Here is a 16264-nt window from a genome sequence, read left to right on the forward strand (position 1 = left end):
CATGTTCCAGAAGATCAGATTGGTAGTGTGAGCCCCTGCCCCTATACTCGTGGGTGTCGTGTTTTAGTGTGTTCACACAGAACACGAGTCTTCAGTGAGACCTTTCTCTGGTGTACATTGTATCCCCAGAGGCTTGGCTGTTAGAATTAACCTGTGTGCTTAAGGGTTCCGTTTTTCTTCTCTTTATCAGGAAACCATAAATACAGGCCCTTTTGTGATGCGCTCCACGTGCCGGAGATGTGGGGGCCGAGGCTCCATCATCACGACTCCTTGCGTGGTGTGCAGAGGAGCAGGACAAGCCAAGCAGAAGAAGAAAGTGGTGATCCCCGTGCCTGCCGGTTGGTCCTGGGGTCCCCTACGCACTGGGGGCTGGGAGAGCTGAGGCCTTTGTTTCCTTGTGATGGGCTCTTGAAGCTGTGGTTAAGGGCCTAGAGCCCCAGACTGGAGGGGGGACTAGAATCTCCTTGAGTTTTTGTCTTTGCATTGGTCAGGCTTACAGACTACACTTGCATGCCATGTTGGGCAGAAGGGACCAGACACGCCTGCTCTGCTCCTTTGTGGGGCTCCTCCATCTTCAGTCGACGAGGCCAGCCTTGTCCCCTCTGCCAGCCCAGTCTGCACCGCTGCTTCTCCCTCTGGCCTCCAGCGGCAGCCTGTGACTGCTCTCCCCACCTGTCTCTTTTTCCCGGGGCAGGTTTTCTGCATGGTGGGGTGATCATATCACTTGCCCTGCAGAGCGCGCTGTGACTTTTGGGGTGGGGAATGTCTCCAGTCTCAGCCCCTGCCGGCGTCTGCCTTAGTCTTCCCTGACTGCCTGCCCTGCGGCCTTCTGATTTTCACGTAGCTCCTTTTTTGTTCTTTTTTTTTTTTTTTCAGAGGGATGGTTTTTTTTGTTTTGTTTTTTAGTTTTATTTATTTATTTGACAGAGAGACAGCGAGAGAGAGAACACAAGCAGGAGGAGTGGGAGAGGGAGAAGCAGGTTCTCCATTGAGCAGGGAGCCCAATGCAGGGCTCGATCCCAGGACCCTGGGATCATGACCCAAGCTGAAGGCAGATGCTTAACAACTGAGCTGCCAAGGTGCCCCTTTCACGTAGCTCCGTGAACAGGCTGTGATGCCTTCCAGGACAGAGCCTTGGCGTACCACTCCCTGTGTCCGAAGCTCACTTTCCCCCTTCTTTTCAGCAGGCTGACTCTCCTCCCGGAAATCCTAGCCTGAATGTTGCTTCCCCGGGGGCAGCCTTCTGGAGCTCTCCCTGTTCCTTAGATGTCCTTTGTCTTTTCCGTCTAAGAACGTGACCTCTTTGTAATGATGCATTTGTTAGCGTTAGTTTGGTTGATAGCTGTGTCCCCTATTAGACTCTGCACTCACTGGGCTCCTACACAGACGGGTAGGAGCCGGGGTCCGAGACGTGGGTAAATGAGTAGACAGTGCTCTTGTTTGCTCATCCCTTGCTATATTTGCACCTGTAAGAAGTTACAGTTGTTGGATGTGCTGTGGGTAATTGTGTAGCTCCTCATTAACAGGCATGGGTGAGGAAGTCAGGGGTTTGTAAATGGATCTAGGGCAGAAAATTCCTTGGGAGGTCCCAAGATAACTCTTCCCTTTTGAGCTTCTGATCTTCTTTCAGGAGTCGAGGATGGCCAGACCGTGCGGATGCCTGTAGGAAAACGGGAAATTTTCGTCACATTCAGGGTAGGTGCTCTGCCCGCACAGCTTCTCCCTGGCCCTCTCCCACTGGGCATGGGTGCGGCCTGGCCCGGCTGGGGAGAGGCTGGTGCTTCATGGAAGCTTGTCTGGCCATCTCCATTTCTGAGGGCAGCAGTGGCCATCTCAGTGGCGTGGTTAAACATGCATCATGTCAAACCTTGTGTTAGGTTTGGACAGAACAAAGTTTCCTCAAGATTTGGTTGGAGACATAGGACACATGAAAATACAGAACACGTCTTCTTGTGTTTTTATTTATGTGTTGAATTGTGTGTGGGGATAGTAAGTGCCAGAGGCACAGCTCTACATACCAGGTGCAGGGGCTGACCCAGGTTTCTGGAACGAGGGGATGGTGAGGGGGATAGCACCCTGTCTCCGCAGCCCCGCCAGGTGCACATCTGAGGACGGCCGCGCAGACTGTGTGCAAGACTCCTTCCTCCTCCCAGCAAGACCCTGACAACAGCCTGCTGCCCCTGGAGAGGAGAGTGGCCGAGTGCACCCCCCTGGGGGCTGGCATGCCTCTGAGCAGCCGGAGGAAGAAACCAGAGCCTCAGGTGTCAGCACAACACATCTTGAGACTTCTCAGTTACCAGTGAGGGAAAGAAAGCGGATTCCCAGCAGAGGCAGGGAGGGAGACGGTAAACAGTTTACACGTGAGATGGTGCTGTGTATTATTTGGGGACGTGTGTACGTATGTAGGAACGGTCGCTGCTGCCTTCATCGTGGTGGTCACTCCAGAGGGGGGAAGGGACGGGGGCTTGTTAGCGCTGCTGGGTTGTGGGCACCATGTGTGATGTTACTTACTTTTGTCTGTTCATATGTGTGTGAAATATTTCATAATTTAAAGCAAAGAGGAAAAATACCATAAAGGGTGAACTGCTAGACCAGGAGACCCACAAAGGAGGCTCCTGGAAGCCAAGCTCTACGACGGGCTTCATCGGGGTTCCAGACCCTGCTCCCCTGTGGTAAGAGACGAGCACAGAGAGGAGACCTGGCTGCAAGGCAGGGAGCGTCTTGGATGCCCAAAAGTGCTTATAAAGTCAGAGTCATTCCAGTGCTGCCTTGAGGATAGTTTGTACCAAATGACTGTTTGAAAGATAAACTGCTTGGCTTTTGTAGGTATACTAGTCTTTCTTTCTTTAAACTTTCTAGGAGAGTAAGATATTTTTTGTTAATGTTCAAAAAGCCAATTTTACTTTTTTTTTTTTTTAAGATTTTATTTATGTATTTGACAGAGATTACAAGTAGGCAGAGAGAGAAGGGGAAAGCAGGCTCCCCTCTGAGCAGAGAGCCCAATGCGGGGCTCGATCCCAGGACCCTGGGATCATGACCTGAGCGCAGAGGCTTTAACCCACTGAGCCACCCAGGCGCCCCGAATTTTACTTTTTTATTGGTCGACTGCACGACTTCATCTGAGACTGACACTCTGGCGTTGCAGCACAGAAACAAATCTGATGTAACTCCCGGAGCCTGGGGTCGCACTGTGCTCCGGCGGAAGTATATTCTGTTCTCGGTCCTCTGCTCCTCACAGAGAAGCAGCGTCACCGGAGCGCACATCAGGGCCTGTGCCCAGGCTGCTGGGATGTGGGGCTGTTGTCCCGTCTCCACGGGGGAGTTCTCCAAGTATGACCGCATCTCCCGTATTTGGCCCTAGGTGCAGAAAAGCCCTGTGTTCCGGAGGGACGGTGCAGACATCCACTCCGACCTCTTTATTTCCATAGCTCAGGCTCTTCTTGGAGGGACAGCGAGAGCGCAGGGCCTGTACGAGACGATTACTGTGACGGTAAGAGGGCGGGGATGTCTTTGACAGTCTTGTACTTCACTGGTCTCTTGTTTTCTGAAATGGCTGAGAAGTGGCAGCACCTGTGAGCAAGCAGCATGTTGGGGACTCAGAGATGAGGTCTGGGGGAGGCAGCGGGAGGGTCAGGCCATTGCTTGGGTTCGAATCATAGACCGTGGGCCTTGACTGTGGAAAGGCCACGGAAGGCAGTTCCTGGCTTGCATCCGCTCCTCTGTGGGCATCAGGCACCAGCCTCAGCACTGTGCCCCTCTGTTGGCTTTGCCTCCTCCCCGCTCTTGCTCTCTGTGTTCCCTCACTCCTCCTTGTGGCCTCGCCTGCCGGCAAGCCCCCATCACAAGCTCTGCTCTGGACGGACCCCAGTAGCCAGTTTCCATGTGGTTGTCTGGGAACCTGAATGGCAGTTCTTTCCTAGGAGTAAGTCTTTGTGTCGTGAAAGATTTCCCATTCGAGCAACTGGAGACCAAGGCAAACCACGGCTTTCCTTTCTTTGTAGATCCCTCCTGGGATTCAGACAGACCAGAAGATTCGGATGAGTGGGAAGGGCATTCCCCGGATTAACAGCTACGGCTACGGAGATCACTACATTCACATCAAGATAAGAGTTCCCAAGTGCGTGCCCACGTAGCCATGGTGAGGTCCTCCCGATCTCCCCACCTTTCCCACCCAGTAGGGGCGGGTTGAGGGCTTTTTCCCAGCCAGGCCCTGTGCTGAGCCCCGGCCTGGGCCTGCTGTCTGCTGCTGTGAGCACTGAGGCTTCAGGTTGGGGCTTCTTCCTCCCTCTAGTCAGGTGTGTCCAGCCCTAGGTCCCCCTAGCAAAGTGGGCATAATAAAAAAAAAAGTTGGGACGCCTGGGTGGCTCAGTTGGTTAAGCGGCTGCCTTCAGCTCAGGTCATGGTCCCAGCGTCCTGGGATCGAGTCCCACATCGGGCTCCTTGCTCGGCAGGGAGCCTGCTTCTCCCTCTGCCTCTGCCTGCCATTCTGTCTGCCTGTGCTCGCTCTCTCCCCCTCTCTCTCTCTGATAAATTAAAAAAAAAAAAAGTTGACCTCCTTAGCTGCTGGAAAATTGAGTAACACATCGGGCAGACGTGGCTGTAGCTGCTATTGATTTTATTATTACTGCTTCTCAGGGTACGGGGGTCTGCTGGGAGAGGCAGATCTGTAACTGGATCATGGTGCTGACATCTGTGTCCTCTGGGAGGAGAGCCAGGCACAGTGCTGTGGCGTCCCACCCCACTGGGGAAGACCGGCTCTCGGCTCTCCCGCACACCTTTTAGTTAGTTAACTTCCTATGTGAGAAGATTGTAAGACCCTCCTCCCCACCCCGCCCCTTTTAAGTAAACTATTTGGTATTGTCCGCTGTTTAAAAACGGCTTAGGGTATTTTAAGAGATTTTCTTCCCTAACGTTGTGTTAGTTTTCAGGTGTACGACAGCGATTTGGTAGTTCGATAGCTGATGGGGCGCTCGCCATGGTGAGCGTGGTAGTTTCCAATTTCTTGATCGAATCTTCGAGGGTGTGGCTCTCAGGTTCAAGGTGTGTGCCCCTGCCTAGATTGGGGGCCCCACATTTCCCACATGCTGACATGGAAACTGGCCAAGACCATCATTTAAAGGGCTGCCTCAAGGAAACACTCCACTGTGTTTGGTCCACAGGAGACTGACAAGCCGGCAGCAGAGCCTGATCCTGAGCTACGCCGAGGATGAGACTGATGTGGAGGGGACAGTGAACGGTGTCACCAACACCAGCACAGGTAAGGCGGCATGGCAACGTGTGGAAGTCCTCTCAGTCGTTGGAGGACACACGATCAGAAGCATGTTGGGGTTTTCGCTTGCGGAAGCACGGTAGAGTGAGGGGAGCTGTGAGCTAGGAAGAGCTAAGTGCCAGCCGTGCTCCCAATAAGGCCGCCCTAACTTGGCCTGTGTGCGCTGAGGTCAGGAGCTCAGCACACCTCCTGCCGGAGAGCAGCTGTGTGTCTCCGAGAGCTGCTCTTCTGAGTTCTATCCGTGGTTTTGCCACTTGCCTTGTGACTTGGGCATAACCCTACGTGACACTCCTTGTAGCAGCTGAAGAAGAAGAAGAAGGACCCTGAACCGTTCGCTGAGACCTCAGTAAAAAAGCCAGTCACGTGGCTGCAGGTCTGTGTGAGCACAGCAGGTCTGACTCTGAACTCTTGTGGCCATGAGCAGATGCCTCACATACCCGGAGCTCCGGTGTTCTGCTGTCTGTGCGGTGTATTTACATATGAGTGATCTGACAGCGAAATGCCCGCAGGCGGGAGCTCTGGTGGTGGACATTGTGGCCGTGGCACCTCTTCCCGTGGGAGGTGGGCGGAGGAAGGCTGGGGCTCTGCTGATGGGGCGCCTGCTCGGACGGGGACAGGCCATGTGGGTGCTCTGGCTTCAGCCACCTGCGCTTCCTCCTCGCTGCCTCGTTGCGTTTTTGTCTGGGTCCTGGACGCCCCTGCCCATGTCCTCAGAGCCTGAATGGGCCCCCAGAGCAGGTGATGGGAGTTCCCAGCGAGCTGGAGGACTTGGCCTGGGAGCCCAGGGGTGGCGGTCCCAGCGGCAAGGGCTCTGCATGGACTTTGTTGAGCTGTGCGTGGAGTCCAGAGGACCTAGTCCTCTGCGCAGAAGCAGCCACCACAGATCCTGTCTGTAGCCTGACTAGATGGAATGGTTTGATGCCTGGATTTTTATATTCTTGTTACATCCCTTGAAGTAAAGAGAAGGGAGAGTAGCTCTTCTGTGTAGTTCTCGTTGTGCTCCTCAAGCCGTCCCAGTTACTTAGCATGGGAGTCTTGCTCTGCAAACACCCTAGCTTTCCTCCTCTCCCCACCTACGGGGAACTTGACATCTGCCTGAGTGAGCCCACATGGTGACGTGGGCCTTGTTCACTGTATTAGAATGTCGGTGTTTTTATAAAAAGTTCTTTCTGGTGGTTTAAATAGAGAGTTGGTCATACAGTCAGCTTACGAGAGTCCTTCTGAGCCTCATGATTTTCATGGTTGTTCCTTGTGTGGATAGCGAGTTCCCTTTCCCCTTGTCCAGCCAGGCTTTATTGGGAACCTCGTGTGCCAGACACTTTGCTAGTTCCTCCTTTTAAATTTTTATTGACATGATTTTACTGAGCATAATTTAACTTTAATATTTGCATTGAATGACTTTCTGACAGTTGTTTATAAAGTGAAATAGGTGTGCCAAATTATTTTTCCTTTCCCACTCACTTTCATTGTCATTTCAGAGTTGTATTCCAGTGGGAGGTTTGGCTCCCAGACACGATTTTTTTAAAAAAAATTTTAAATTTTATTTATTTACTTATTTTTTTTAAAGATTTTATTTATCTATTTGTTTTTGGTTTTTTAAAAGATTTTATTTATTTATTTGAGAGAGAGATCACAAGTAGGCAGAGAGGCAGGCAGAGAGAGAGGAAGGGAAGTAGGCTCCCTGCTGAGCAGAGAGCCCGATGTGGGGCTTGATCCCAGGACCCTGAGATCATGACCTGAGCCGAAGGCAGCGGCTTAACCCACTGAGCCACCCAGGTGCCCTTTATTTATCTATTTGACAGAGAGAGAGAGAGAGATCACAAGTAGGCAGAGAGGCAGGCAGAGAGAGAGGGGGAAGCAGGCTCCCCGCTGAGCAGAGAGCCCGATGTGGGGCTTGATCCCAGGACCCTGAGATCATGACCTGAGCCCAAGGCAGAAGCTTAACCCACTGAGCCACCCAAGCACCCCTATTTTTATTTATTTAAATTTTTTAAAAAAGATTTTATTCATCTGGGACTGAAAAAGAGAGGGAAAGTGTGTGTGTGAGAGAGAGAGGGAACACGAGCAGGGGGAGCAGCAGAGGCAGAGGGAGAAGCAGGTTCCCTACTGAGCAGAGAGCCTAATGCAGGGCTTGACCCTGGGACCCTGAGATCATGACCTGAGCTGAAGGCAGATGCTTACCGACTAAGCCACCCAGGCGCCCCCAGACATAACTTTTTATTTATTTATTTTTTAAATATTTTATTTATTTATTTGACAGACATATCACAAGTAGGAAGAGAGAGGGAGTGGAAGAAGCAGGCTCCCTGCTGAGCAGAGAGCTGGATGTGGGGCTTGATCCCAGGACCCTGGGATCACGACCCGAGCCAAAGGCAGAGGCTTTAACCCACTGAGCCACCCAGGCGCCCCCCCCGCTTTTTAAGATTTTATTTTTTTTAAAGATTTTGTTGACATAACTTTTTAAATAGGATTTAAGAGTCTTGGAATTAACTTCAAAGAGCACGTTGTCAGTCTGCTGCCCAGATGTGGTTCAACTTGACTGTGAAGAGTATTACTAGTGTAGTCCTCGTGTGAAAATATGACACTACATACAATTCCCATTTCCTGACAACTTCACTAGCAGTGGGTCACATTTATTTAAGTAGAGTCTAAATCTCTTATTTCAAGCTTTAACAAAACGTAACTGAGCTGTGCTAGAAGCAGTTATGTACCGATATCATTGTTTCATGAGATAAGGTGTACTCAGATCACCTTTTTTTTGTTTTTAAGATTTAATTTATTTATCTGACAGAGCAAAGCAGAGGGAGCAGCAGGCAGAGGGAGAGGGAGAAACAGGCTCCCTCCTGATCAGGGAGTACAATATGGGACTCGATCCCAGGTACCGGGGTCATGACCCGAGCCAGAGGCAGATGCTCAACTGACTAAACCGCCTAGGCATCCCTCAGATCTCTTGTTTAATGGCCTGCAAGTACACAGGAGTCAGGGTGTCCTTGGAGACTGCCAAGAGTCCTCACAGATAAAAGCTGATTCTGGGGTGTCTTTGCTTTTGTTAGGGAAGGGGCACCCAGAAGGCATTTGGGATAGATACAATTACATAGAAAACTGACCTAAAGTTTTAGGGGGATTTAGTCTTTCTTGCTTATTTTTGGTCCCTGATGTAGCTGGTGAAATCCTTAATGGCCGAGCCTAACTTCTTTCCTAGTCTGTGAACCAGAAAGTCCAGAAAGATGTGGTGTGCTTAGGGACTCTCAGGACTCAGGGCTAAGCAACAGGACACAGGGAATCGGGGCACTCTGATCACTTTCGGGGTTAAAGACAGCGTGGCTCATTGTTTGTGTTTCTGGGTCATTGTTAATTCTTGGTGACAACACCCATACACACGTTTAACTGTAAGTGTAGAAACCAATTTCAGAGCTCGTATCCCACCTGCTGTTTCTCTTCTCTGATGACATAGTTGACAGTGTTGACCTTTACACAGTCTGGAGGCAGGAAGATGAAGAAGGAAAGACGTTTTAATGGAATGAGAGGTCTTCTTGTGGGCTCAGTCTTTGCGTGTAGACGGTTCAGGGAGTCAGGCTGTGACTGTAGACCTGCATGTTCACCTGTAAGGTGACCCAGTCCTTAGAAATCAGGTCCTGGAGTCCTGTTGGCCTCTGTTTCTTCAGACTTAACGTTCGTTTAGCATTTGTTGTGTGTTAAGAAATGATGTGCGGTGACAGGGTCCCTGCCTTCAGCCAGCTGCAGATGATGGGAGAAGGTGGCAAGTGTTGAACCCCGGATATGTGCCAGACCTTCCTCATAACACTAGGACTTTGTGCACGTGGAGAACAAATTTTGACCCAAAAGCGTGGCACATATTCATGGGATGAGCATTAAGTGTTACTCTTCCCCTGGCCTCACCTTATAAATAGCCATCAAGGAATCCCTGCCTGTAGGAAGCTGGCATGTTTTCTGTCTCCCCCAGCACCTTGCACGGCGCCTGGCACAAGGCCACTCAGTGAATGTTGGCTGCGTTTATTTGAATTCACTCTTCCTAACCATTGGCTGGGAGATGTTCTGAGGGATGGGAATGTAAGCCGCTCTGGGGAGAGAGGAGACCTGTGGCTTCAGCTTGGACCTCTGTTAGACTGGCTGGGCAGCCCTTCTGAAGGTATAAACTAGAGGTGCTTGTGTAATGCCCATTTGGCTGGAGTGGGCTTCCAGCTTGGGCATTTCCTTTTCTAATGTCAGGAGTCACATACTGGCTGTGTTTACAGAAGCTTTGGAGCCAAGTGCCCTTGTTTGTGTCCTGTCCTGAGATTAGCAGGGACCTGAATGTCCAGGATATCCTGTAAGGACACGTCCGTCCTCCTGCCCAGGCTAGAGAAGCCCTGTGTTTATAGACTTGGTCATCTATGTGCATAGTTTATTCCTGACATTTGGTTCAGAGTTTTAAATTTGGTGCTTACATCCTTTGATACCCCTGCCAGTAAACCTTGTTCCTGAAGGAAACTGTAGTCCTTTTATCCAAATTTAAAGTAGAGATGAGAGGGGCGTCTGGGTGGCTCAGTCATTAGGCATCTGCCTTCAGCTCAGGTCGTGGTCTTGGGGTCCTGGGCTGAGCCCCGCATCCGGCTCCCTGCTCGGCAGGAAGCCTGCTTCTTCCTCTCCCACTCCCCCTGCTTGTGTTCTCTCTCTTGCTGTGTCTCTGTCAAACAAATAAAATCTTCAAAAATAAATAAAAATGAAAAAATAAAACAGAGACGAAGGATCTGGGTGGCAGGTCGGTTAAACGTCTGCTTTCGACTCAAGTCATGATCTTGGGAGCCTGGGATCAAGTCCCGCATTGGGCTCCCTATTTTGCATGGGGCGTCTGCTTCTCCCTCTCCCTCTGTACTCACTTGTGCACGTGTACGCTCTCTATTAAATCAATAAAATCTTAAAAAAATAAAATAGATGAGACGGTATTCCTGGTGGTAGGGGTGAGAATTTCAGAGCTTGTGTCTGTGTTTTGTTATTTTATTTATTTTTTATTGTGAATCATTAACCAGTTAACTAGATGCTTGTTCTGGGGACTTTGGCCACCATGCCTCAAATGCCTGTCGCCATGGGGCATAATTGCTCCTCGCCTTCCAGGTGACAACAGCAGAGTTGGGGGAAGAGGATGACAGCAATCCGAGTGTTTCTGTGTGCTGTCATGACTGGTAGCTAACAGTCTGGGTTCTGATGTCCGCTGACGCATGGCCCTGTTATTTGCTGTTATTGGCTGGAAATTGGAAAAAATGATTAGGAAATCACTTTCCCTTTTGGGAACGATAACAGCACCTATTTCATGGGGTCTTTATATGATCAAATGAGATCAAGTAGGGAAAGTGTGTAACATGGTACTTGGCACATAATAAAAGCTCTGCCAGCTCTAACTCATAGCGACACGTGCCCACACACAAAGATTTGTCATCCTCATAACAAGAACACTACGAAATTCAGTAGTCTTGCTCTCATGTGTCTGAGGAGACCCAGGAGTGATGGGAAATTTCTGAGTTGTGTGTTGCTTTGTGTTAGCAGGGTCTTTGCCTTTATATAAGAATGGGGACATGCGGGATTATGGGAAGGCACACGTGGCCTTGTCATCTGTGGCAGTGGCACCTCTGCTGTGGTGATTGTTCAGTGCCCAGGTCCTCCGCGGGGGAACTCTGGGAATCCCGGCCACCTTGGCTTTGGTGATCGCTCAGACCTTGGTTAGCACATCCTTGTTTGGGGCCACTGCTCTCTTTCTGCACTCTGGGAGCATGCCAGGTGCATGGGACTACCCAGAGGTGCGAACCCTAGGACGACTTTACCCACCCCTGCTTGGGGCCTGGTAACCTGACTGAGACCTTGGGGACCAAGACCATTTCTTCCTGTGCCACGCAGTGTACTTAGCATATCCGTCCTAGCACATCAGTGATGTGCCCTGCAGTTTAAAATGCTGTCCAGTGCATCATCTAGCTCATGGCAGACTCACACCCTACCTGCCTACTGGCTGGCCGATCTTGAAAAGGACGAGCTTATGCAGTAGCCTTGATCTCTGTAGCCTCTGCCTGGGCTCTGGAGAAGGAGCAGAGCAGCTTCCCCTTGTCTGGAGAATCTGGCTTAGATGCTTTTATTTTTATTTTTTAAAATTAATTTATTTATTTTTTAAAGGTTTTTAAAATTATTTACTTGACAACAGAGATGAAGTAGGCAGAGAGAGAGAAGAAGCAGGCTTCCCGCTGAGCAGAGCCCCCGATGTGGGGCTTGATCCCAAGATCCCGGGACCGTGACCTGAGCTGAAGGCAGAGGCTTTAACCCACTGAGCCACCCAGGTGCCCCTGGCTTACATGCTTTTGATAGGGAGTTTTCCCCGTGACATACAGGGTCCCCCACTGCCATCGTTACAGGTCAAAAGAACTGCACATGTGGGATTCCACGAGGCATCAAGTCCCCTCCCTGAGTGTCCTGGAGACATTAGATGCACATGTATGGAGCGTGGAAACTGGTCAGTTGGTAGTGGCATGTGTTCTTCACCTTTCAAGGGTCATTGGCAAGGTTTAAGAGCTGGGTCCTGGACCTGACTGCTTGGGTTTGAACTCCGTTCTCTCTCCCACCCACCAGCTCTGTGACCTTGAGCAAACTGCCTAATCTCTCTGTGTATTCATGTTTTGTGTTTTTAATTTTTTTTAATCTGTGGAATTTTCTTGTAAAGGATTAAATGAGCTTCTGAGAAATCTGTGTGTCCTGGCCTGGAAGGCGTGGCACTTGGCAGTTGTGACAGTTGTTACAATGAAGATAGCTGGTCATTGTCCCTCTCTGTGTCTTGTTTCCCTGTTGTGGGCCAGTGACTGAGGAGCAGTTGGGATACACTGAAGCACCAGGTGGCCGGTTTGCTTTAGTCATCTGACAGGCGAGGCTGCCCTGGCCAGGGCAGTGGTCCCCTCCCCTCTCAAGATGATGGTTGGTGGCTTCTTGAGTGCCTAGCCACTGGGTGGTCAGGTGTGGGTAGACGGGGCCAGGGATGGGACTCCTGGAAGTGGCGCCCTTGACCCCAGTTCTTTCTGCTGTTTGTGCCCAGGTGGCAGGACCATGGATAGCTCCACAGGAGGCAAGGCTAGGCCTGAGGCTGGGGAGGACAAGGAGGGATTCCTTTCCAAACTTAAGAAAATGTTTACCTACTGATACCCAGCCGAGGTAGGAAAACCCTGAGGTTTCTTCCCCTTTGTTTCCCTGTGAACTAATCCTTGTTTTCCCTCGCTTTAACCAGTGTCATACCCTGCCCCCACTCCCAGCCTTGGAAGAGGTGCTGATTTAGTGTATCTGTGGTGTTGTGCTCGCTTCGGCAGCACATATATTAAAATAGTGTATCTGGCACTCATCAGAAGCAGGCCTCCCAGTCTGTGCAGATGCCGGCATCAGGGCTAGGAGGCAGCCTCAGCCAGCAGCACCAGGCTGAACCAGACCACCCCAGTCGGCCTCTGCCATGTCCACTTCCTGGAGAGGTTGTACCGGGGGCTGCCTCACAGCCCTCCTTCCACCAGCTTCTGGGGGCCTGTGTCCCACAGTAGTGGGAACCAGGCTACCCACGGTCACAGGGGGTGAGTCACAGCAGAGCCAGGCCTAGAACTCAGATCTCCCCAGCCTCCTGACTCAGCGCCCATCCTGCCTGGGAGGCTCAGGGCCACGTAAACCTCAGGGGGCTGCCAGGAGTCACGCTTGCTCACTGTGATGTCTCAGGACTCACTTTTTACTTGTTCTGGTCCCTGGTGGCTGGAACTCCTGGTGCAGCTCCCTCCCAAGGATGACAGAAGCCCTCCCACAGGGTGTCATCCTCCTGGGATGCTGGTGAAACGTAACCATTTGTGTTTTGGCTTAGGAAAACGGTCCACTGGAAACTAGGCTGGGAGCGGCTGCCCCTCCTCATGGCCAGGGCACCGGAAGGATTCCAGAACAACAGCACTGAGCCCCTGCCTGCAGAGACCCTGGGCCGCCTTGGCAGCAGCAAAATCATGTGACAACACACGTCTCCATGGAACGGTCACAGGGGACAACCTGTGAGCAGTAAGGTGTGGCACACATAAGGGATGGTAGAACTTCCCTGTCCATGGGTAGGTGACGTGGCCTCTTCTGGCTCAGGCAGAATAAAACAACTGGACACTTCTTGCAGAGCTAAAACTCTAATTTGGAATCAAATGTGGAGATATTAGTTAAAGAATTAAAGGCCATGCTTACAGCTTAAAAATGAAGCCTTAAGCTGCACCGAGTCATGAAGTGATTAATTTCCCTCTCAGCAAACCTCCGGGAGGTTCTGGAATGAGTCTTTTCTACCAGGTTGTCTTTCTGAGGAACCTGGGGCCTGCATTCCCCACCACGTACATCATCCACTCTTCAGCAGGGACGTCCTATTCTCTTCCTGGAGTGAGTTTTAATTCCCAAAGATCCCAAGCAGCTGGAATGTGGGCACTTTGGGGCCTGCGGAGGCACATACCAAGGGCATCCCTGGACATGCCATTCCTGACCATGTGGGCTGTGATCTTTATTAGGACGGAGAGTCCTTCCTTCCATCCCATGTGGGGTGGCCTTCCATCCCCAACTGTTGAGTTTTGTTGTTCTAAGTCAGGTGTTGAGTGGGGCTCCTGCCCTTCTGCTGGACCAAAGGTGGTCACAGCTGCAGCCTGGGCCCAGCAGGCTAATGGCCTGTTACCCCAGAGCCCTGGACCCTCTGGTTCCCAGGGGCTTGAATCTCACCACTCACACTGTTGACATCTGTTTTCAGAAGTATGTGTAAATTATTCAATGCTGAGAGTCATCATCTTCTGTAGAAATGTTTGTTCAGAAAAGGAAAGCACAGTCTGAGCAATTGAAGGTTTCACCGTCCATCCAGAGCAAAACACACTGTTCCCCAGCCTCGGCTTGTAGGATATGCGGGCTCCATGTGTTTCCAGATCCTCCTACTGTGGTAAGACAGGCTAATGGAGAAAACTTATGAATAGTTTCCTTTTTGTTTTCCTTCATAATTTACTAAAATAAAGTATCTATTACTGTCTGATCTAAGAATGTAAAATGATTCTGTATCAATGTAAATAAGATTACTGCCAAAAGATATTTAAAGCATAAATTGTGGTCCTTTGTTCTTTGAAATTTCAGAGTTCAGACTGCTTTCTGCAGGGGACTTAGCTGTGGGGTAGCTGGAATGCCATCTGCAGTCAGGACTGTCCCATATCACCGCTGGCCTTTTTGGGGCTGGCTGGAGAGTTAGCTGGCCTCGTTCATGGAGTCCCACCAGCCCAGCAGCACCTGCACACTGGTGGCTTGGTGGTGCTCTGACAAGCACTGACCCTCCAGCCAAGATCCCAGAGCAGGGAGCTCGCCATGGGACAGTGGGCTGATTGGAGTGAATGTTCTGAAATTCAGTGTAACTTTTTCTTTGGGAGCCCACGAGAAGATGTGCATGTCACTGCCTCCCTCACTAGATTTTCCCCCCTGTTATTTTCTGAGGAACGTTGATTATTTATTTATTTAATTTATTTTTTGCATTACATTTTTTGCTCATTGTAGTTTGATTAGTTGGGGCTTCCAGCTGAGGCTCAGAAAATCCCCAATGCCTGGCACAGCCAGAGTGGCCCTGAGCACAGACAGAGCTCAGACCCATCTCATGGTTCTGGGCTGAGCATGGGAGCCCTTGCTGGGCTGGGTGAAGAGGTTGGGAAGAGCTGGTGGGCACAGGAGAGGAGTGGAGAAGTAGGTGGGGAGGGAGCATGCAGTCATGTGTGGCTGAGTCTGACCTGGGCACTGGAGCCTGGCCCCGACCCACCAGCACGCCTCTGCTGGGGTTGGGTGGACTTGAATGCTTGCTTCTCTTTCATGGAAGCGCCTCCTCAAAGACGACAGTTCTGTCCAGTCCCGCAAGCTTCTTGGTTACCCAGGTGTCCAGAAACTGCCCCGTCCTCATGCTGCCCTTCTGTGCACTGGGGTCTGTCACTGAATTATGTAGACACTTACAGCCCTTGCAGAAAGGGTGTTTTAGCACTGGGAAACCTGTATTTTTAAAGTATTTTTTAAAAATTTTTTATTTTTAAAATATTTATTTATCTGAGAGAGGGAGTGTGAGTGATCCAGTATGAGTGGGGGTTGGGCAGAGGGAGAAGCAGACTCCTGGCTGAGCAGGAAGCCTGATGTGGGACTCAATCCCAGAACCTGGAGATCATGACCTGAGCCAAAGGCAGACACTTAACTGACTGAGCCACCCAGGCGCCCCAGAGATCTTATGCTTAAGTAATCTCTGCACCCATGGTGGGGCCTGAGCTTACACCCCCAAGATCGAGAGTCTCACACACTACCGACTGAGTCAGCCGGGTGGCCCATACCTTTCCACTGGAAGTTAGGTCCATTTGGAGTGATGAGCCAGGCAGCAGCTTATAGTGACTGGGTCCCAACCTGCTTTCCCAGTGCCCAGAGACCACAGGGAGCAGTGGACACCGGCTGTGCTGTTGGAAGGAGACATCAGCTCTACCCAAGAGGGCGCCACTGGAGTTCAGACCGGTGCTTCCAGATCGTTTGGGGCTTTGGGAGAGAAGCTGGGCATCCCGACTTTGATGTGGTGATTTTAGTTACTTCATTTTGGGGACTACCTGTGCTCTACAATTCAGCCATTGAAAGTATACAGTTTAGTGGATTTTAGTTCAATGTTGTGCAACTATCACAGTTTTAGAAATTACATCACCCCGAAGAGAAATCCCATGTCCATCAGCAGCAGTTACTCCCCATTTCCCGAAGTCCCCCAGACCCTGGCAGGCACGAATCTACTTCCTGCCTCTATGATCCGCCTGTTTGGCACATTTCATGTAAACAGGATCATACAATAGTGACCTCTTCTGGTTCCTTCTGGTTTCACTTACTATAATGTGTCAAGGTTCATTCTTATAGCATGAATCAGTATTCCTTTTTATGGTTGAGTAAATTCCATTCTGTGAATAGATCACGTTTGTTTTCCAATCATTCCCT

General features: G+C 50.6%; 1 protein-coding gene across 2 annotated transcripts in view; it reads left to right on the forward strand.

Moving 5' to 3' along the window:
- Positions 1-14378, forward strand: part of DNAJA3 (DnaJ heat shock protein family (Hsp40) member A3) — a 30508-nt gene extending 16130 nt beyond the window's left edge. The window contains exons 6-12 of one of the 2 annotated variants that reach the window (XM_044233685.1): positions 191-338; positions 1631-1695; positions 3362-3490; positions 4002-4117; positions 5160-5257; positions 12339-12454; positions 13137-14378. In XM_044233685.1, coding sequence (XP_044089620.1) covers positions 191-338; positions 1631-1695; positions 3362-3490; positions 4002-4117; positions 5160-5257; positions 12339-12442 — 660 coding nt within the window. In that variant the 3' untranslated portion in view covers positions 12443-12454; positions 13137-14378. The remainder of the gene's footprint in view (positions 1-190; positions 339-1630; positions 1696-3361; positions 3491-4001; positions 4118-5159; positions 5258-12338; positions 12455-13136) is intronic. The other variant, XM_044233686.1, reaches the window with a different exon arrangement.
- The last annotated feature ends 1886 nt before the right edge of the window (positions 14379-16264 follow it).

This window comes from Neovison vison, chromosome 14 (genome assembly GCF_020171115.1).
Source record: "Neovison vison isolate M4711 chromosome 14, ASM_NN_V1, whole genome shotgun sequence".
Taxonomy (NCBI): domain Eukaryota; kingdom Metazoa; phylum Chordata; class Mammalia; order Carnivora; family Mustelidae; genus Neogale; species Neogale vison.